At 48.9% G+C, this 21,626-nt stretch overlaps 2 protein-coding genes and 1 non-coding gene across 9 annotated transcripts; 1 reads left to right on the top strand and 2 right to left on the bottom strand.

Annotated features, from left to right (window-relative positions):
* The first annotated feature begins 6,418 nt into the window (after positions 1–6,418).
* On the top strand, positions 6,419–14,725 carry Mpi (mannose phosphate isomerase). Of its 5 annotated transcripts, none has more exons than NM_001004081.1 (8): positions 6,511–6,536; positions 6,980–7,107; positions 8,413–8,613; positions 9,803–9,944; positions 10,256–10,438; positions 12,458–12,631; positions 13,628–13,836; positions 14,082–14,415. In NM_001004081.1, exons 1-8 carry the CDS (start codon positions 6,521–6,523, stop codon positions 14,298–14,300), a joined length of 1,272 nt encoding a protein of 423 aa, NP_001004081.1. In that variant the 5' UTR covers positions 6,511–6,520; the 3' UTR covers positions 14,301–14,415. The 5 variants fall into 5 exon arrangements, with proteins under 5 accessions (XP_063121189.1, XP_038937015.1, XP_063121190.1 ...); XM_039081085.2 differs by lacking the exon at positions 6,511–6,536 and adding an exon at positions 6,556–6,690 and having other exon boundaries at positions 14,082–14,725; XM_063265119.1 differs by lacking the exon at positions 8,413–8,613 and having other exon boundaries at positions 6,419–6,536; positions 14,082–14,725.
* Positions 12,035–12,107, bottom strand: Trnaa-agc55 (transfer RNA alanine (anticodon AGC) 55). The gene has a single exon. It is a non-coding gene; the product is annotated as a tRNA-Ala (tRNA).
* Positions 14,726–15,707: 982 nt separating the features above from the next.
* Fam219b (family with sequence similarity 219, member B) lies at positions 15,708–21,297 on the bottom strand. Of its 3 annotated transcripts, none has more exons than NM_001401179.1 (5): positions 21,021–21,297; positions 20,744–20,831; positions 19,979–20,056; positions 19,569–19,617; positions 15,708–18,102 (listed from the first exon to the last, which is right to left on the bottom strand). In NM_001401179.1, the coding sequence occupies exons 1-5, from the start codon at positions 21,232–21,234 to the stop codon at positions 17,938–17,940; spliced, it is 594 nt and encodes a 197-aa protein (NP_001388108.1). In that variant the 5' UTR covers positions 21,235–21,297; the 3' UTR covers positions 15,708–17,937. The 3 variants fall into 3 exon arrangements, with proteins under 3 accessions (NP_001388108.1, NP_001388109.1, NP_001102234.1); NM_001401180.1 differs by having other exon boundaries at positions 15,708–18,099; NM_001108764.2 differs by lacking the exon at positions 19,569–19,617.
* Between the last annotated feature and the right edge of the window lie 329 nt (positions 21,298–21,626).

The raw sequence follows: 21,626 nt of genomic DNA, 5'->3' as shown, positions 1-21,626 counted from the left end.
CATTTCCAGCACCCACAGGGCAGCTCTCAATCATCTGTAACTCCAGTATTATGGAAGGATCCAATGGCATCTCCTGGCTTCCTCTGACACACGTGTGGTTCACAGACATACATGCAAGCAAAACTCCCATACATAGGAGGGAGAATCAGAAGTTTAAGATCATCTTCAGCTACATATGGAGTTCAAGGCCAGTCTGGGCTACATAAGACCTTGTCTCAAAGAGAGATAGATAGACAGATAGGATAGTAAGAAAAGAGGCTGGGGAGAAGACCCAGTTAGTAAAGTGCTTTCTAGACAAACATGAAGACTTGAATTCAGAGACCTAGAAACCATGTAACAAGTTGGTCATGGAGGTGTGCTTGTAATCCTGGTGCTGGGAAAGTAGAAGCAGGAGGATCCTGGGAACTCATTGGCCAGCTAATCTAGGTAACTGGTAAGCACCAAGTTCAGCGAGAGATCCTACCTCAAAAAATAAGGTGGAGAATATCTCATTCCCAACACCAACCTCTGCCCTCCATACTCGCATGAACTGCCATGAACCTCTACACACACATATGCTTACATTCAATAAATAAAAAGATAAAACTATGTGGGCTGGAGAGATGGCTCAGTGGTTAAGAGCACTGATTGCTCTTCCAAAGGTCCTGAGTTCAATTCCCAGCATCCACATGGTGGCTCAGAACCGTCTGATGCCCTCTTCTGGTGTGTCTGAAGACAGCTACAGTGTACTCACATAAATAAGAATAAATAATCTAAAACAAAACAAAACAAAACTATGGCATTGCACATGGTAAAGAAGCCCTCTCCCACTGATGTACCTACCAGCCCTTGTGATTCTTAGACAAGCATACTATTTCCTTGTAGGCTAAACACTATTTCACTTTTAATTTAATTAAAAAAAATTGATACAGGGTCTCACAGAGCCCAAGCTGGCCTCAAACTGACTATTATGCTGAGGACACCCTTCAATGTCTGATATGCCTGTCCCTACCTCTCCAGTGCTGGGATTAAAGGTATGTGCCCCCCTACACCACCCCACAATGGCCGAATTTGCAAGATCAAGATCAGCAAATCCTTGGCCGGTGGTTTAACGTTATACAAAGCCCATCAGATGTCCTGTGTTCTAAAAATCTAAATAAGACTTACTGAACTTTTAGAAGTCTTAGAGTTTGTCTTTTTAGTTCCTTTTTTTGGGAATAGTTAACTTTGCAGTTTAAGATGAGAAAAGAGAACCGAAAGCAACTCTTACCAGGGCCCAGTCTTAATCCATTGGAGGATTTTAGTCAGAGGTGACGGTAAAGTCTACAGCAGAGCTGGTGTAGGCTAATAACACATTGATCAATTGTATGCCTTCCAAATTAATTATGTATGTTCAGCAGTGGGAAGGGATCCCAGGGTTTTGGGGATGTTGGACAAGTGATCCACCATTGAGTTACGTTGCTAACCATACTTAAAAAAAACACTTGGAAGCGCAAGGCCCTGGGTTCGGTCCCCAGCTCCGAAAAAAAGAACAACAACAACAAAAAAAAAACCTTTTATCATAGGGTATGGTAGCTCATACCTGTAATCCCAGCACTTCGTACGTTAAGGCAGAAAAATTACTGCTAGCTCAAGGCCAGCCTGAGTTTCAGGCCTTCCTGAGCTACAGAGTCAGACTTTGTTGAAAGAAAGAGAGGAAAGACGAAAGGAAGGAACAAGTGTTGGGGGAGGGAGATAAAAAAAATTATTTTGAATCAAGAGTCTCACTAAGTTGCCAGGGCTGGCCTTGAACTCACAAGCCTTCTGCCTTTTGAATAGTTAGTATTATAAGAATACATCACAACATTCAAGTTATAGCATGTCTTTTCTTTCTTTCTTTTGAAGAGGCCTCATGTAACCCTAGTTGGCCTCCAACTCGGAATGTAGCCAAGGGTGACCTTGAGGACCTGATCCTCTTGCCTCTGTAACAGGACCTCAGACCTTAGCACAACTGACTCCATGACAGAAGTACCATTCGGGCTGTAAATCTCAGCTTGTAGATAGCATCACCTGCCAAAAGTAAAATAAAGGGGTTAGGGATTTAGCTCAGTGGTAGAGCGCTTGCCTAGCAAACGCAAGGCCCTGGGTTCGGTCCCCAGCTCCGAAAAAAAGAAAAAGGAAAAAAAAAAGTAAAATAAAGGCTTAATCCATCAAAGGTCACAGTTCTGGAAAATCTCTAAATGGACTAACCTTGCTTTTTGGCTTCTGTAGTTCTGCGTTTGGCTAACTGTTCTTGTTAGCTGAACTATGTCAACCCAGAATATGGTTTCTGTGCTTAAAAAGTCACTGAGAAAAGCTCAGGGCCACACTGGGATATCCAATGCCCAGTGTGAGTGAATAAACTCAGGAGGGACTAAAGCCATGTCTGAGCAGTCTTTTCCAGTGGCTACTCCACAACACCTCTACTCGCAGAGTTCTTCTGTTATAGGCATGTACTTCTAAACACAGCTCAAAGTAGTAATATGTTTGTTTGTTTCTTGACCTACGAGGATTGTTTAGGACATTAAACATGCTAGGCAAGTGATCCACTTCTGAGGTATATCCCCAGTCTTTACTTCTCTGTCTGTCTTTCAAGATAAGGTCTCATTGTAGCCTAGGTTGGTCTAGAACTTAATATATGTATCTCAGGTTGGCCTTAAACTTTCAATCTTCCTGCATCAGCCTCCAGAGTTAAGATCACAGGTCTGTGCAAGCAAGCTGGGCTTTCAAGTTAGTGATTGTTAAGGTCATTTAGAAGCAAGTGATGGCTCATTAGTTAAACAGCGAGCACTGCTCTTGCAGAGAACTCATGTTGGATGGCCTGTAATAGCTGTAACTCCATGTCCATGGAGATCTGATGCCTTTGTTCCCCCATGGACACCTGCACTCATGTGTATAAACCTAGCCACAGGCACAAATACACACATAATAAAAGATATTAAAAGCAAGTGAAACGGGGCTGGGGATTTAGCTCAGTGGTAGAGCGCTTGCCTAGGAAGCGCAAAGCCCTGGGTTCGGTCCCCAGCTCCGAAAAAAAGAACCAAAAAAAAAAAAAAGCAAGTGAAACTAAGTGTTTATTGGCTACAGTATCTCAATCATGAAGCGGGAGAGTTCTTAGAAAGCGCATAGTATGTGGTTTAGCAAGAAAGATAGCCAGCTACTATCCCAGCTTGAACTCTCAGCAGGGCACTGGCAGAACCCTGAAGCAGAGCTGGTGGTAAGAGGAGGCAGACAGATTTCTGAGAGTTTCAGGCCAGCCAGCACTAGTGAGACCCTGTCTCAAAATAACAACCAAACACCCACAAAGGAATGTGAAGAAGAGTTAGCCAAAGTTTAGAAAGGAGGGGGCAGAGGGGAGGAGAGAGAGAGGAAGGGACTGGGAGGGAGGGAAGAAGAGAGAGAGACAGAGACAGACAGACAGACAGACAGACACACACACACACACACACACACACGGGGGGGGGGAGAGAGAGAGAGAGAGAGAGAGAGAGAGAGAGAGAGAGAGAGAGAGAGAGAGAATATCCTTGGATAACAGTATAAGCTGTCCTTCAAGAGTCAGACCAGCAAGAGTGAGTGGTGGAAGATTCTAGGTTCTCTAGGCACCCTGGTTTCCTTTGCAGATAATTTTTCCTGTGTGGGAGTGGATAGCATGGGATGGAAACATTCTGTCTCAACAATTAAAGTTCATATTTTTCTTTCTTATGCAAAGGTTACTCTGTGGAAGTGATTCTAGTTCTGGTGTCTGTGATGGCTTCAATGAAAATACCTCTGGAGGGCTGGGGAGATGGCTCAGTGGTTAAGAGCACTGACTGCTCTTCCAGAGGTCCTGGGTTCAATTCCCAGCAACCACATGGTGGCTCACAACCATCTGTAATGGGATCTGATGCCCTCTTCTGGTTTGTCTGAAGACAGCTACATTGTACTCATAAAATAAATACATAAATCTAAAAAAGAAAGTGCCTCTTGACCTCTTGGGTTCAGCTCTTTTGTAATTGTATGTGTACATGGTTTTGCCTGCATCTGTTTCTGTGTACCATGTGTGTGCCTGGTCCTGGAACCTGGGTTCTCTGGAAGAGCAGTGTTATTGCAAAACCATCTCTATCTCCAGTGTCTAATATTCTCCCTTTCCACCCTCTCCCTCTCTCCCTCTCCCTCTCTCTTTCTCTCTCTCTCGCTCTCACTCTTGTTCTCGCTCTCGCTCTTGCTCTCACTCTGGCTCTTTGAGACAGTCTCACTATGTAGCACAGGCTAGCTTGGAACTCATAGAGATTGTCCTGTCTTCATCTCCTAACTGTTGGACTTAAAGGTGTGTGCCGCCGTGCCCCATTCCTGTGTCCAGTCCTTATCTCAGTAACTTAGTATGGCTTGGGGAGCAGGGTTGAGGGAAGGGTATAGAACTTCAAGGTAGTAGGTATTTGAGCTGGCAAGCACATGCTTTTTTTTTTTTTCCTTTTTTTCGGAGCTGGGGACCGAACCCAGGGCCTTGTGCTTGCTAGGCAAGCGCTCTACCACTGAGCTAAATCCCCAACCCCCAAGCACATGATTCTTATGTTTCCCATTTTATTAGTTGGATATAGGAACACTTCCTTTGAAATACAGGTTAAGTTACATAAACAAAAGGACTCCAGGAGGAGTTGGTATACACATCTGGGAAAGAAAGTTTTAGCTCCCTTTCCTTGGACAGATATGGTAGAAACTGTGGAAACCAATCCCTACTCTCTCTCTCTCTCTCTCTCTCTCTCTCTCTCTCTGTGTGTGTGTGTGTGTGTGTGTGTGTGTGTGTGTGTGTGTGTTATGAAGGCACAAAACACATGTCCAGACACAGAATTCTCAACACAAGGAAATTTATTCATCCCAGAGAGGGCAAGCAGGGGGACAGTCTGCCTTTGGATCAAGCAGACACAAATAGCAGTAGGTGCTTCTGCAGAACAAAAAAAAGAGGGGTTGGGGATTTAGCTCAGCGGTAGAGCACTTGCCTAGCAAGCGCAAGGCCCTGGGTTTGGTCCCCAGGTCCGAAAAAAAGAAAAAAAAAAGGGGGGGGGGAAGCTTGTGCTAGGATGAGTTGGTAAGTCCTGATTGGACATGATTGTCAGTGCAGCCAAATAATGAATTTTGATCGATGGACCTTGGTGATCAGCCTCAGGGTTGAGTTGGGTGGGCATAAGGAAGTGGCCACATAAGAGAGTGAAACTTGGTGCCTAGCATTAGGAATGTAATCTAACAATTTTAGCAAGGGAGAGGGATGGAGAGAGAGAGCAAGACCTGTGGGTGCTGTTTGCAATGCTTGGGCCTATTAGAGGGCCCTTTGAAGTTTGTGGCCCCTCTCTCCTCTTCCCAGGAGTGTTGACGGCTGTGAGTCTAGGTGTCTAGCTGGGTTCTGTTCTTGTAGGCTGTTGTGGAGGTCCGGATGTCAGAGACTTTCTACAGAAGTTATGACAAGATTATGCCACAACAGAAGTCTATTCCCTGCCTTCCCTGTGCAGGGTTCCTGGTGACCTCTCCCTCTGTCCTATGCACAGCTTATGAGCAGCTTAGACTGGAGGAGGGCGGGGTTCTGGAAACACCTAGGATGGGAGGGGCGGAGGGACACAGCACTGACTGTTTACGGTCCTCATAGGCCCCACAATAAATCTGGCAGATCTATATTACACATCTCATTCTACAGAGCGAGAAACAGAAGTTCATAGGAGGAGTGTATGGGGGTACAAGTGACATCTGCCACCATCATCATAATTACATCACCCAGTAACCTTCTAACCACTGGGCACTCGGGAAAACCTGAAATCCCCATGATAGCGAATGAACCCTAGGCATAGCCTTTTCGTTTTGCTGACCCCTTTACCTTCGGTGTGTGTGCGTGCGTGCGTGCGTGCGTGCGTGCGTGCGTGCGTGTGTGCGTGCGTGCCTGCATTTGTGTGTATCCCTTTGTCCCGCAGTGTTGGCCTCTTTGTTATTTAATTGTGGACTGTATAGGCACATTCTCTAGTTCCAGCAGCACAAGAGATTCTTGCTAGCTCTTTCTTCTGCCAGGAATACTCTTCACTCTTCCTCAAATGTCTCCTTCTTACTGGGGCTTACCCAGATGGCCTATGTGCCTCAGGCTGATCTCAAACTCAAGACAAGCTTTCTGTCTTGAATCCCTAACCACAAGAATTATAGGAGTGTGCCACTATGCATCGCTGTTTTTTACCTTTTAACACACTGTTAAGATCTATTCAATTACTTCCCTTTTCTAGATTAACTCCTCCAAACATACAGAAAAAGCACAAAAGCAGTGCTATCTTGTTCTCAGTCTGTGGTACTTAGCGATTTCTCAGTACTTACATATGGATAAAAGAAGGATGAAGGCGGGAGTGTTGAAACCAAGAGTTAGCCTTAATGCTTTTGGGCAACAGAGCCTCCTGACTGCTTAGGTGAGGCAGTGGGCTCTGTAAACTACATTTCCCGTGAAGCTCCGCGCGCAGAAAAGCCGAGGCTGCTGGGAAGGGCTTACGTTCCTGAAGCCGGGTCTCAGGCAACTAGGATGGCGAATCCGCGAGGTGAGCCGTTTACTGGTGTTGGCTATCTTGGTGGTGGTCGCGTTCTGGGGCCCAATACTGGCAGGACCTAGCGGGCCGTGATCATTCCCGTGGACTCTGGGCACAGTACGGGATCTGGAGTGGGTAGTACCACCGGGGTTTAGAGAGGAGAATGGTGCGTGCGCTCGAATCACTTCGGAACTGACCAATTGCAGAGAGATGAGTAGTTAGTTCCTTTTCCCTCCCCATCATCCGAACTCAATTCTTCCCCATGGCAGACAAGATCCGTATCTGCCAATCTTACAGATGAGAACATCGACGATTGTGAAAGAGAGGAGTGACGTTCCCAAGTCACTCTTGGGTGGCTCTGCCCTTAGATTTCCCCGCCCCCATTCCTGGTTCCCTAGCACTAGAGCCAGGTCTGAAGAGTGGAGTGGAAGCTGACCTTTTGTCTGTGTCCCCAGTGTTCCCACTTTCCTGTGTGGTGCAGCAGTATGCCTGGGGGAAGGTGGGCTCCAAAAGTGAAGTGGCATGCCTACTGGCTTGCAGTGACCCACTGACCCAGATCTCAGAGGACAAGCCTTATGCGGAGGTAAGACCCTGACTGTACATCATTCCACTTTACCCTAAGTGAGACCAAAGGGTCTGACACGAGCCATATGGATCAGTTGGGAAGAATCGCTGCAGCTCGTAGAATAGCTTCTCTTGGTTCTGGAACCAGTGCAGATACTTGCACAAAGAAAGCTGTAATCAGAGCACTGTAATCACAGAAGTAGAGAGGTAAGGCAGGAGAATCTGTCTGGTCTCTGTACCAAAATCCTGTCTCATATAAAGGAGGATAAAATATCTGGGGACCCCCCACACACACACACACAGGGTTTCTCTGTGTAGCCCTGGCTGTTTTGAAACTTGCTCTGTAAACCAGGCTGGCCTGGAACTCACAAGATCCACCTGCCTCTGCTTCCTGAGTGCTGGGATCAAAGGTGTGCACCACCAAACACAGCTTAAACATGTGTTATTTCTTGAACCCTGGCTGCTCTAGCACTTACTGAATGTTCATTTGTTTTGAAGATTGTCTCAGGATGCCCAGGCTGGCCTCAAACTTGCTGTACAATTGAGAATGACCTTGAATGCTCAATCTCTCCACCCCTATGTTCTAAGTGTTAGGATTAAAGGCATGTAACAGCACTCCTAGCCATAAATAAGTGTTTGACTTTCATGAATTTTTTTTTCTTTAAAAAATTTTTAAAAGATTTATTATTTTATTTATTTATTTTATTTATATGTAAGTACACTGTAACTGTCTTTGGACACACCAGAAGAGGGCACCAGATCTCATTACAGATGGTTGTCAGCCACCATGTGGTTGCTGGGAATTGAACTCAGGATCTCTGGAAGAGCAGTCAGTGCTCTTAACTGCTGAGCCATCTTTCCAGCCCCCAAAACTTATTATTTTATATTATGTACAGGTATGTTTGTGTATATGTGGTTATGTGCATGTGAGTGCAGGTGTCTGTGGAGGTCAGAAACATTGGATGTCTTGGAACTGGAGTTAGTGAGCCATTTTTCCAGCTCCCTAATTTTTTTATTTTTATTAATCCCAAATGTATTCCTTCTTATGAGAAGAGAAAAAACAAAACATAGGAAAGAAAGTTGTGTCTTTTGAGACTGAGATAAATGAGTGCTAAGCTCTCACAGATCTGTTGTTGAGACTCATGCTTCCAGAGGCATCTGAGTATCTGGACAGGCAATGGCAGAGTTCCTCCTGTCCGGATGGCAGGCCCCAGGCTTGGTCCCCAGCACCTCAGAAGCCAGTGTACTGATACTGATCCAGGCCTCCTCATACATCCAGGACTGTCCACTGTTTCCTTTCTTCTCAACTTTCCTGTCTTTCCAGCTGTGGATGGGGGCACACCCCCGGGGAGATGCCAAGATCCTTGACAACCGTATTTCCCAAAAGACCTTAGGCCAGTGGATTGCTGAGAACCAGAACAGCTTAGGCCAAAAGGTCAAAGACACCTTTAACGGAAAGCTGCCCTTCCTCTTCAAAGTGCTCTCAGTGGAAACGGCCCTGTCTATCCAGGCACACCCTAACAAGGTACAGGATCAGGGTACAGAGGGCAGTGTAGGAAGGGCTGGCGGGGGGAGCTCCCCACAGATTTCCTCTACCCATACTAGGCTCTAGCTCAGGGCTAAATTCAAGTCTTACTAACCCCAGCTTGGCTGCTCGGGCACAGATGCTAGTGACACGTACAGAAGCCAAGTGTAAGTGGACAACTGACTGGCCTCTGCCAAGAGAGTCTCCAAGTTTGTCCTTGGCTTCCCTTCCCCCAGCCTAGGTCTATTCATATCTGCCATTTCCCCCGCCTGGGAATTCCGGGACAGGGCAGGCACCCCCAGCTGTTGCCTCAGCCGCACCCCACCATGTTAATCTTCTTGAACAAAGCCTAGCCCAGCTTAAGCAGTCTGTCTAAACTCCTCTTTTTAAAATTATTTAACACATGTCTTTATTTTATGTGGCTGAGTGTTTTGCCTGCATGTAGGCCTGTGCACTCTTGGTGTGCTGGGAGGCCTGAAGAGGGCTTTGAGTCCCCTGAGATTGGAGATATAGACAGTCACAAGCTGCCATTGTGGGTGCAAGGATCCGAACCCAGGTACTCTGGAAGAGCAACCAGTGCTCTTAACCACAGAGTTACAGCTCCAGCGCCTTTTTTTAAAAGATTGTTTTAGTGTATGTGTTTGAGGGCCTCCATGTACATCATATAAAAGCTTGGTGCCTTTGTAAGTAAGACCATCAGATCCCCTAGAACTGGAGATACGGATGGTTGTGAGCCACCATGGAGATTCTGGGAAAGGAGCCTGAGCCCTCGGCCAGAGCAGAGCAGCTAGTGCTCTTAAATGCTGAGCTGTCTCTCCAACCCCTAATTTGGGGACTTTTAAAGACTGGTCTCACGAATCCCAAGCTGGCCTCAAACTCATTATGGAGCTGAGGATGACCAGATATTTCTAATTATACCTCCCCAAAATCATTTACCCCAGTCATACAGTTTATGTGCCTGCTGTCGAGGGTTTCTGAGTCACAGGCCAGGTCTCTTAAGTCTGTCCCAGCTCTCCGCTGGCCCATGTTTCTGTCCCGGGTGGGCTGAGCCCCAGCATGATGCCTTGACTGGGTTCATTGCCAGAGGTATCCGGTAAACGGAGCGGTTGGGCAGCAGAGACTGCAGAGGCTGGTACTCCTGACGATGGTAGCTATACCCCAATTATTGTCCTCCACTGCCCATCCACAGGAGCTGGCAGAGAAGCTGCACCTTCAGGCTCCAGAGCACTACCCCGATGCCAACCACAAGCCAGAAATGGCCATTGCCCTTACACCCTTCCAAGGCTTGTGTGGTTTCCGGCCAGTGGAGGAGATTGTGACCTTTCTGAAGAGTAAGGTTGGACAGGAATGCTGAGGTTACATGTACTGGGTCTGAAACAGGAGGGGCCTGGCCAGAGGGGAAACAGAGACAGAGAGTCAATATCATAGGCACTAAAGGGATCTTGGCCTCGTGAGGCAGTTTTAAGGGTCAGTGGGCCAGAGGGTAAGGCGTGATTGCTAAGGGCCGTTGGTGAACCATGTTTACACAGCACAGTTTGTGTAGTGCTGCTGGGTGTTTGGTTAGGGATGAGGTGGGACGGCCTCACTTCTTAGTGTTCTGACTCCTCATTCTTGACATCTCCTCACCCTGGCCACCCTGCAGAGGTGCCTGAGTTCCAGTCACTGATTGGAGAGGATGCCACAGCACAGCTGAAGAAGAGCATGAATGAGGGTTCTGGGGCCATGGCCTCTGCTCTGAAGAACTGCTTTTCCCACCTGATGAAGAGTGAGAAGAAGGTGGTGGTGGAGCAGCTTAACCTGTTGGTGAAACGGATCTCCCAGCAAAGTAGGTGTGGCAGAGGCCTGGGTGGGTACAGTGCCCAAGCCTGGGCTCCCAACACAGGCAGGGATGAGGCCACGGAGACAGGATTCCTGGCCCTTTTCACCAAGCAAGACACTAAAAGGGGCCAAACTTAGATGGTCCTACGATCAACTGCTACCGTTCCTTTCCCAGTCTCGGTGGCGTGAGGCCCCAGGTTGAGTGCTTCTTCCAAACTGGTTTTCTTGAGGTGGTTGGAAGCAGACTGGCCTAGAGGATTCTATCAGGGCCCTCTACCCAGGCATTCCCAGATGCTTCCCTTGGGGGCAGACTTGCATTTAGGGGGCTAGAGAGCCGGAAAGGACCAAGGAGCACTCCTTCTGTAGAGGACTCAAGTCTTGTGCTCTTAACCATTAAGTTCTTCCTTAAAGCCTTCCTAGATATCTGATCTTGTGCTAACAGAGTTCAGGAAATGACCAAGGTGGGTGTGGTCGTGTCACTGTTGTCCTGCAGAGTCAACACACACAGTGAGAAACAAGGCTGACAGAGTCTCAGCCAGGAGCTTACGTGGCAGCTCCTCGAGGAGGTCCAGCTCCTTCTCCAGGAAGCCCTCTTCTGGTTCAGTCTGTCCCCAAGTCCCTGCAGTGTAACTTTTGTGTCACAGCCTCAGTTGTGTGTCACAGTTTTCCCTTACCCGAACTTGCCCTCCTGTTTTGTGTTGCTGTGGTTTTGAGCATCTCATCTGCTTGCATACTCTTGGAGGACCTTGACCTGTGCTGTTCTGACATCCAGGTACACAGGGACTCCTTAGCACTGTGTGCGCATTTGTTCAAACTTGGGTTCTCTAGGTCAGAGGCTTCATGTTTGTCCCAGTGTTTAGCAGAGTAGCTACTGAGCAAGGATATGGAGATCCTCCCACTTAGAACACTGCTTTCTTTATTGTAATTCCTGCACATTCTGAATACTCCCCCCCACCCCCTATCTGCTGTTCCAGGAAACTGAGCTCACCCTGCTCCTGCCCCTGCCCTTCCAAGAAGCCTCCCTCATCCCTCCAGCTCAGGCTGGGCTCATCTCCTCTTGGTCAGTTTCCAGGGCACATTTTGGCCCATGGCACATTGTGCACTGTGCTTTCTGGGGTAGACAACCATCTCAGTTTCCTGAGACATGGGAGTTGAAGTGCTAACGAAAGGGAAGTCCTTGGTTAACAGGGAATAGCTCCGCTCTTCATGAAGTTTTCGGGTTATCTCCTTGTCCATAATAGATTTTGAGCTTAAGAGCAGTAAGTGGTCCCTAATCAGGAGACTCTTCCTGGACAATTGTCTGGAGATGTTTTTGTCAAAATCTGAACTGGAGATGCTAGTGGTATATGTGTTTTAAAATAGTTTTCATACAATTTTTCCCCCTACCTCCCTTTGAGATGAGGTTTCTTGTACCCAAGGCTGGCCTCAAACTTGTTATGTAGCTAAGGATAGCCTTACAGCTCTGACACTCCTCCCTCCATTTTCTGGGATTACAGGCATGTGCCACCATCCCGTTTTTTTTTTTTTTTGTTTGTTTTTTTTGGGGGGGGGGCGCTGGCTAAGCATCAAACCTAGGGTTGCATTCTTTTTTTTTTTTTTTTTTTTTGGAGCTGGGGATCGAACCCAGGGCCTTGTGCTTGCTAGGCAAGTGCTCTACCACTGAGCTAAATCCCCAACCCCTCTAGGGTTGCATTCATGCCGGGCAAGTACTCTACAAACTGAGGTATGTCCCTGGCCTGTATCATTTGAGACAGGGTCATACTCTGCCATCCAGTCTGTCTGCCCTTCACTAATGGTGAGCTTTCTGCCTGGGTGCTGGGATCATAGCTGTGCACCACAGTGCCCAGCTGTTGTAGCCTGGCCAGACCTGCATGTGACTGAGGAGAGACGGTATTTTTGTGCAAAGATGAGGCCCAGCAGCTGCATACGTACAGGCAGGGACTGTTTACCAAGACTCCCTTTGTCAGGGTAAAGCTGTGGATACCATGTGTGTCTTAGTGGCCTTGGGATGCTCTGTGACCCTCAGTATCTAACGGAAACAGCATGGATGACATTTGTGGGGAGCTCTTGCTACAGCTGCACCAGCAGTACCCGGGTGATATCGGATGTTTCGCCATCTACCTCCTGAACCTGATCACCTTGAAGCCTGGGGAAGCCATGTTTCTGGAGGCCAACGTGCCCCATGCCTACCTGAAGGGAGGTGAGCCCATTTCAGTAGTTAAGTCCCACTGCCATTCCCCTTGGACCTTGTTTGTTTGTGTGGATGAAAGACCAAGGTCGGTGACCTCGGGGTGACTGAGCCAGTGTGGATGGTGGCTGCCAGCTGGGCGGTAGATACTGCTCATAATCTGCCACTAGCTACAAGTTCTGACATTAAGCCCCTTCGATGAGAGTGGACATCCGTTTGAGCCAAACCACACTGGACAAAGCTGCTGTTCTCTCTCTTCTCACTTGTGATTGCATACCAACGCTACCTGCCTGGAGAGATTTTTACCCTAAAATACGGGGGATGCAACAAAAGGAAGCTATTTGTGTGTGAATGCAGGTACACATGGACCACAGGATGCACATGGAGCTCAGGACAGCCTGGGGATTGGGAGTTCATCCTCATTCTACTTTGAGGGTCTCTTGTTCTGATGCTTTCTTGTTTTTCTTGCCACATATTCCAGTCTAGCTGGCCTGTGAACTTGCAGAGATTCTCCTGTCTCCCCACAGGAGTGCTGGGATTACAACTGTATGTGCTACACGCTGGCTTTAACGTGGGGTTTTTGGTGTTTGGCCTCAGGCATTTATGCTTGCATAACGAGTGTGTCTACTGACCCTCCCTTTTTGTTGCTGTTCTTGTTTTGAGACAGGGTCTCACTCTGTAGCCCAGGCTGGCCTCAAACATGTGGTAGCCTCCCCACCCCCGTTCAGCCTTGTGAGTGCTGTGATTATAGGCATGAACCACAGTGTCAGACTGGATGTCCCATTTGACTGTTGGCAGCTTATCTACTCGCAACAGGATTCTGTTGCAGAAGTCCTTAATGCAGGGGTTAATATAATTTGGGGCCTGTTACCTTCACATATTTTCCCATGATATTTGCACATTTTAACCCAGTTTATAGGCATTGACATGGCCTAGGGTAGGAGGCCCACCTCTGGGGAGCCAAAGGCTTATTTACCATCTTATTACATGACACTTATCTGTCCCCAGACTGCGTGGAATGCATGGCATGTTCAGACAATACCGTGCGTGCTGGCCTGACACCCAAATTCATTGATGTGTCAACCCTGTGTGAAATGCTCGACTACACACCTAGCCCCAGCAAAGACAGACTGTTTGCACCAACACTGAGTCAAGATGACCCCTACCTCTCTATCTACGATCCCCCTGTGCCAGACTTCACAGTTATGAAGATAGAGGTGAGTAAGTGGGCCTGGAGGGTATCCTTGTATAGCATGGGGTATACCTGGGGCTAGATTTCCTGTCAAGCCCACCTGGTTGGGGCAGCCACAGAGCCCAGCTATTTCTTTGCCAGGGACCAGATGTGGGCCTTCATGGTGCCAAGAGTCTGAATAGTGGGAAAGGAGGCAGCAGAGCCCCTGAGGTGGTCTAGAACCCAGGAGCAGAGTGTAAACTATACTCTTCTATGGCTTCTTTCTACCAGGTCCCTGGCTCCGTCACTGAATACAAAGTCTTGACACTAGACTCTGCCAGCATCCTTCTGTTGGTCCAAGGGACAGTGACAGCTATCATACCTTCAGTCCAAGGAGAAATCCCTCTGTCCCGTGGTGGAGTGCTCTTCATTGGGGCCAATGAGACTGTCTTACTGAAGCTTACCGTACCAAAGAATCTGCTGATATTCCGGGCCTGCTGTCTGCTGTAGAGACCAGTTCTTAGTCTCTCTGCCTAGCACTATATTCTGGCCAGCTCCACATCCTGGAGATCCAGCCCAATCCCTGTCCCTATTGTGCAATCTTTGAATACATACTGGATTAGAATAGTGAGTTTGGAATTAGTGACTCCAGAGCATGCCCAGGCTAGACCATCTTCAGGACAAAGGAGTCTGTGTGAAGCCTGAGGCCTGCCACTCCACTGTACCTCTCAACACTCCTTTACCTCTGAGCCAGGTGTGTCATCCACTAACCAGTCTGCCCCAGCTGAGGTGTTAGGCTAACAAAATGTGTGTCACCCACTGTTAGCTCAGCATCCTCTCAGCTGCAGAGAAAGGGAAGTGACAGGCCAGTGGACTAATGAAGCTTGTTCCCCTCTAGCTCTATCAAAGTAATTAAAGATCATGTGTGTTGAGGATACAGAGTAAAGAGCAGTCCTTGGTGTGCCTGGCCCTGATTTGGAAGGAAAGAGCTCTCTGATGTTGTTTTGGTTTTGGTTTTAATTCTTCATACAGCTTCCTGGAGGTGGCAGGCTAGATTCCAGAATCTTTTACAAGAAGGGGTGGGAGAGGAAGCCAGCTCCAGCCTCGGTTGGACTGCATGCAAGCAGGCCTTCTGCTCTGGTAGTTTACTTTTTCTGAGACTGTCTTCATGTTCCAAAGGTTGGCTTTAGCGTTCTGCTTCTGCTTCATTATGGCTTCTGGTGTTTGCACGTGGTTGTGTATGTGCACGTGCACCTATGTGTTATTCCTCAAGAATCATCGACCTTTTTAAAGACAGGGTCTCTCACTGGTCTGGAATGCACCAGTTCAGTTAGACTGACTGACTAGCAGGTCTCCCTGGTCCTTTGTCTTGACCTCCACTGGGATTACAGGGGCGTGTCACTACCTTTGGCTTCTTATTTGGGTGCTTGAGGTAGAGGGCTCAGGGATTCGAACTTGGGTCCTCATACTTGCACGGTATGCGCTTTCATACAGCCCAGGCTAGTGTTATATATGGAACTGAAGAGACGACTCAGCAGTTAAAAAGTACTTGCTGCTGTTCTTGCAGAGAACCCAGGTTTTATCCCCAGCTCCCATGTGGTGGCTCACAGTCGTAACTCCAGTTCTAAGGGATGTGACACCTCTCCTGACTTCCGTGGACTCCTGTACCTGTGTGCATATAGTACACATACACTCACATGTACCCACACACACAGAAGATAAAAACCAAAGCTGGGTGGTGGCGTTGGTGCACGCTTTTATAAAAATCCCAGCACTTGGGAGACAGAGGTAGGCAGAGCTCTTAAGTTTGAGGCCAACCTGGTCTAAGTTTGAGTGAGTTCAGGACTCCTAAGGTTACACGGAAAAACTGCCTCAAATAAGACAAAAATGAAAAAACCCACTCCAACACAATAAAGGTCAACTACCAGGATTGCATTTATTATAACAGACTGAAAGTGCAAGCCGAGAGAGAGGTCTGAGAAGCAGCGTAAACACAGGGAGCACTCCTGAGGAAGCTCAGATGCACTCCTTCCCAGGGACTGCCCCTGAAGAACACCCAGCCCTCGGAATTAAGGCAGTTAGGATGTGGGCACTGTTGTGCCAATATTGGTGGTGTTTTCACCCAGCCCCTACCAGCTGTCCCTTTCTATCCCTCCTAACTGGACATTATTGAGCTTTCTCCACGAGTAATGCTTTCCCACACAAGGCCACCCAGCTCAAGAACTTTCCTTCCAGGGACGGTTCCAGCCAAGTACCTCAATGTTAACTATTAACTACAGCAACAACCACCCAGAGACTGTGGTTTGGGGGTACTGCCCACCCCCAGGAGCTGCCAAATGTCCAGGCTACTGTGTTCTAACCAAATAGAAACAGAGCTCTACACTTCAGTTCCACAACCACTTCTGGCCCTCACTGAGCCCTGCCAAGTCCTTACTCTGCCCTACATGTATTCCCTTTTCACACGAGGCCTCCACCCTGCAGACTTACAGAAGGCCGGGATATGGTTTGTGCTCCTTCCCTGCGGGCCTTACATAAAGTGCTCAGAATCAGAGATCCTTGCACTGAGTTGCAGACTCCCACCACAGCACAGAGCATCTATGGCCCAACCTAAGAACCAAGCAGATGTGCCTCCGGTTCCATCTTCCCTCCCGTGATGCTGCCCGGCAGTTGAGTGAACAGCGGTAGACAGTGTACTGCTTCACCCTTCCCCAGCCTGAGAACAAGCCCTGCTGGGCAGCAGTAGAAAGGGCAGGCAGGTCTGTAGCTGAGGGACACAGAAGGCCTTACCTTCTCACCTGACCCTTTCTACTACTACTCATGAAAGGACACAGGGCATATCATCCCTCCTAAGTCTCTAGTAGTCACTGGGTAGGACAGTCACATGTGTTCCCAACCCCTAACTCTTGACTATTGTGCCCCTTATGCTGGGAACCATATCTACCCCAAGCCTCACCACATACCCGGGTTAGATAAAACAACCTGGGGAAGGGGTCTGGGAAAACTAAATTCCAGGAAGAGGCTTAGTATAGCAGGAGAGATTATTCCTGCGTTTGTTTTCAGCTTGGGATTGAGCTGTGCTCACACGCAGGCTTGTTTTATTTCCCACGTCCCCCCTCCCTCCCAGCCTTGCACATGCTAGGCAAGTGCACTACACCTGCAGCCTGTGAGTCCTGTGCTGGGGGAGAGGAATGTGCCATAGGAATGACCTTGTTAGAGCGAAGCCCCCCCCTCCCCCCCGCACTGCAGACTCATCAACGCAGGTGGGGTCTCCCCTCCCATCCTGTCTAAACATTTCCATGTAGGCCAGAGTCACACAGCTACACCAGGATGTTGGCTCTCATCCATCAATACTTCTCAAAAGCTTAAATAGCTAACTATAGGAAGGCACTGACTTCCCAGCAGCTCCCTCTGCTGGTAATCATAAAAACTGTGGGTTTCTGGTGATAGCCTCAGCAGCCAATCCAATTTTTACCTTAAAAAAAAAAAAAAGAAGGCAGAAAAACTCCAAGGTCAGGGAACTACAGATAAATAAACATATATGACAGAACAGTTCTCTTCTAATGGGTAAAGGGCTGACCGAGTTACTAAGCCCATCCAGACAGCAGGACCAGTAGAATGTCCCAAGTCCAGAGGTTCTGAAAGCCATGGTCCTACTCCATCATTTAGACTCCTTGCCATAACAAACAGGATGTAACCTGAAGGGACAACCCACTTGGTGCTTTCCTGACTTGGCCCCAGTTGTACTCTTTCACTACTGCAGACCATAAAGTGCCGTTCTCTGCCTCCCACTACACCTCCGAGCACAGCCTGAGCGGACGAGTTTTCTTCTCCCGCCTCAGAACACCTTGACAAACACCAGTCAGAATGTCTGTAAATGGTTTTCTTAGCAATCCCTGTCAGCAGCATAAGAACCACATTATGAAAGTGGCTTCCTGGAACTGCCCCAATGGAAACCTGCTGACTTCCACCTGTCACCTATGACCCAGACGGGGACCTCTGACATGAGAAGCACCAGGTGAGGGCTACCTGTAGGCCACTGACCTGCTCAGAGGTCAATGCCTCCAGTGGTTCTAGGCTGGCAGCAGTACCCAGTGCACTGAGCTGTGAAGGGCCAGCAGGGCCATCTGCCTATCCTGGAGGGCTGTGGCTACTGGAGGGTACAGGAAGAATCCCCAAGACAGCACCAGCAGCAAGAACACGTGGAAGAAGCAATAGGCTTAGGAGGAATGAGGTCCAGGTCCTCATCATCTGGAATCTCATCCAGGTGATATCCATCCTGCAGCAGCTGCCGGCTCACGTCCTGGTTCACCTGCTGAAGGAAGAGGATAGAACTATGAGCTGCCGCCTAAAGGCAGGTCCCAGTCATACCCCCCTCCCCATCCCCCAGCTTCCTGTCCCTGCTCTACCTAGCCCCAGGCCAACTCCACATCCTAGATTACAGATCAGGATCACCATTTGTCTGCAGTGTCTTTCCAGCAGTTAGGAACTCCCCAGAGGCTTACTGAAAACCGCCCGGCTTCACATTAAAAATCAATGTACTAGCTTTCCCCACTGGCACCCAGATATCCTGTCAAGATTCAAGAATATGGGGCTGCCCTCTGGTGGCACATGCCTTTGATCCCAGCACTTGGGAGACAGAGAAGCAGTTCCGAGTTCAAGGCAAGCCTAGTCTACATAGTGAGTTCCAAGATAGCCAAAGCTATGTAGAGAGGAAACTGTTTCAAAAGAGGGAGAGAGGATGACAACAGAAAAACAGGCTGTAGTATTAGCGTTATATATGGAACAGTAGACAGGAGTAGGGGACAGCCAGTTCCTTCTCTGCGGGCAAGGCTGGTCCTGCAAAGTCAGCCTGGTTTCACCAGCATACTGGCAGGCAGGATGTCAGTGACACTAGGAAATTTTTTTTTTTGGAGCTGGGGACCGAACCCAGGGCCTTGCGCTTCCTAGGTAAGTGCTCTACCACTGAGCTAAATCCCCAGCCCCGACACTAGGAAATTTTAAGACTTGTGATTCTTGACAGAATTTTCTTAGTTTTTGACAATCTTAACATATGTGCAAGCGGCTTTCTCCTTTGCAAAAACTGAGTCTAGCCAGAGATTCCTAGAATAAAGGAGCGCTACTCAGTGCCATTGTGTCCTGCTACAGCTCCTTTGTACTGGCACACGCTACTATGCCTGGCTGAGAATCTTCTGTCCCTCTGATTCTCTCTGGGACAATCATTCTGGAAAGATGTCCTAAAGACCAGCCTAGGAGGTATGCTCAGATAATTTCCAGAGACGGAACTGAAGAAAGCAAGCTCAGTGGAAGATGGGTGGGGAGGGTTGAATGCTGACTCAGAGAAACGGAAGACTTAGGTTACCTTTCCATACTGGAAGGCAAGCCTATGACCAGTGGGTCCAGGCCGCAAGAAACAAGACCTGGAAACTACCCAAAGAAGGAGTTGTATGTTTGTTGGGAAAGGGCAGCAAGCATCTAAGAAATGCTTCTTAAATCACAAGAACACTCCAGCACAGTTTATAAACACTTAGCTGGAACTTATCAAGAGGATTGCTAGGTTATGGGCTTCTGAGATCACTTCTAGCCCTGAGGAGATACAGTCTCCTGAATTTCAACAGCCATCCTAAGATGCCTGTTATCTCTGCTTAGGGAAGAGGGCATAGTGGCAGACTAGAGAGCAGAGTGGAATCGAGCTGTGCACACAGCAGGCACCAGACATTGTGGCAGTGGTGGTGACGCTGCCTGCAGCCTGATGCTGTACAGCAGGCGCTCTGGACTTGCCTCTGCAGAGGAATACCCGGAGGAGTATCTGGATTCCAGCTCCCCATCACTAGGAGAAGAGGAAGACAATCAGTTCAGGGACATGTAGCACAGCTGCAAACAGCAAGGAGGACATGCAAGGGATCTGAAGACTTGAGAAGCAAAGACCAGAGAACTCAAGCCCAGAGTCCCAGGGAGTACCAATGGTTCCCTCAGACGATTCCAGCAGAAACAGTCATTCTCACTAGAAGTGCAAGCACAACAGGACAGGAACTCTTCCAGCCATGCCATCCCTGAAGGGACAGCGCTCAAAGAGAACAGTTCTGGGATGTATGTGAAGGGCCTTGGGGGAATTAGGCAGCAGGCAAGGGCATCAAGCAACCCACTGTGCTAGTAAGTCACTCCTGACTGTTTCCTAGGCAAGCACTCACCTGTCAGAGTCAAGGGACACCAGGTTTTCATCTGGACTCTGGCTAAGAGCAGTATAGCCCCTGTTAAACTTCACTGACCTGAGACGGGATAGGGAAGAAAGCACAGGCATTTCACAGGGAAGGCCAGAGCCCAGCCCCTACACAGAAAGAACTGATTGGGCCATTCTGGACTTCCCTTCTACCCCATCACAGCCACCACGACCGACCTGCAGCTCTATACAGCTGGCTCTGCCTCCTCAGATTCTTCTCTGGCCCACTCTGCTACACTGAAAGCTCCTAGGAAAGCTTCCATTTCATGAACCAGGTAAAGCAGCATCTCTACCTTATTTAACCAGAGGATCCCAGGCAAATCCTTTCACATTTGAGTTTCAACATACAGTTATAGACAGCTATGTGAGGTCTTACTGAGCTCGAAGAGCTTCCCATTCTGCTTTTAAAACCTCCAAAAAACACTGCATGGGTTCTCCCTCTTCGCTCCTGGGACTCCAGCTACTATCCCGTCCTTTAATGAATATCCTATCTATGCACTGATGGAACTCCCCTATTACAAAGCCTATTTTGTGATACTAGCACAGTTTTAAAAGAGTAGAGGTAGTTCCGGTTCTCACTCTCCCTCCCACCACCATCCCTCCTAGTTCTCATTCTTAAGGTGCCAGCAGATAAGCTAGCTAGCGCAACCTTAAACAGCGCCCCGTTTCCTAAGCAGGAAGGGATAAGGCCTTCTTTGCAAGCTGCTGACACAGAGGAAGTAATGCCCACTGAGACCTTTTCCCTGAAGAATCGGGGCGGTTCGTCAAGGCACCCAGCATGCCCTTTCTCCGTAGGACGGCCTTGGCATGGTCCCGATGTTTCTCTGGAAGTTAAAGGGTCTTGGGTCAGCCCGGTCTTCCCCATTCCGCTGCTTTCCAGGCTCTCAGGGGCAGGAGAGGGCTGCACCTAAATCCCTTCCCTTCTGGGGACAAGATCACAAGGCTCTAGGGCCCAACCCCAGGCCACAGCAGACCGCTCGAGCAAAGACACTCATGCAGCCCATGGCACTCACTCAGCTTAGCCTGAATGGAAGGTGCGCGCGTCACCAAGTAGGGTCCACGCTTCTCCGTGGCGGGGAGCGGGCGTTCCCCGAGCCGGAGGGCCGCGTCGCCGCTCTGTCTGGAGGGCAGCCCCGCAGCTCCTGCCACGCTGTCGGGAGCCGCACCAGGCTGGGACCCCTGCGTGGACATCCGCACCACATGCCCACGGAGCTCCCCGGTCGCCATGACCGGCCCCGCCCCGCCTTGCCAGTGGCCAGCCCGGTGCGGGGAAGAACAAATGACAAGACGTACACTCCTTTAGAAAGATGGCGACGCGCAGGCGCAGGCTTCCCTTGGCGCTTTCCGGCGTCCTGCTGCGGAGAGAGCACCAAGGTTCCGCCCTACCCGTCAGGAGCTGGCCAGCCCAGGTCCTGCTTTTCAGGTACTCTGAAACTCGAAGTCTGTCTGAGCCTGTTGATGTGCAGGATCTCAGTTCAGTCTATAGTCGAAGTAAAATGACATTTAGTAGGGTGGCGGGGTGTGCCGACCCAAGTGCTCTTTGGATGCGTCGTGGGCCTCTTTCGCCGCAGCAGGAGTTTCTTTAGGGGTGATACAGGAAGGGTCCGGCTCATACGAAG

The sequence above is a fragment of the Rattus norvegicus genome, chromosome 8, assembly GCF_036323735.1.
Source record: "Rattus norvegicus strain BN/NHsdMcwi chromosome 8, GRCr8, whole genome shotgun sequence".
NCBI classification, from domain to species: Eukaryota; Metazoa; Chordata; class Mammalia; order Rodentia; family Muridae; genus Rattus; species Rattus norvegicus.
This window is presented reverse-complemented; position numbering and strand designations above follow the sequence as displayed.

Excerpts from the sequence above, each read along its gene's own strand:
- Mpi (NM_001004081.1), top strand. Across the intron at positions 7,108-8,412 it reads AGGACAAGCCTTATGCGGAG|CTGTGGATGGGGGCACACCC; the intron begins GTAAGACCCTGA and ends CTGTCTTTCCAG. Across the intron at positions 8,614-9,802 it reads TCCAGGCACACCCTAACAAG|GAGCTGGCAGAGAAGCTGCA; the intron begins GTACAGGATCAG and ends GCCCATCCACAG.
- Fam219b (NM_001401179.1), bottom strand. The coding sequence starts at position 21,234 with ATGGCGACCGGGGAGCTCCGTGGGCATGTGGTGCGGATGTCCACGCAG. Across the intron at positions 20,057-20,743 it reads CCCGATTCTTCAGGGAAAAG|GTCAGTGAAGTTTAACAGGG; the intron begins GTCTCAGTGGGC and ends ATCCCGTCTCAG. Across the intron at positions 19,618-19,978 it reads GTGTCCCTTGACTCTGACAG|TGATGGGGAGCTGGAATCCA; the intron begins GTGAGTGCTTGC and ends CTCTTCTCCTAG.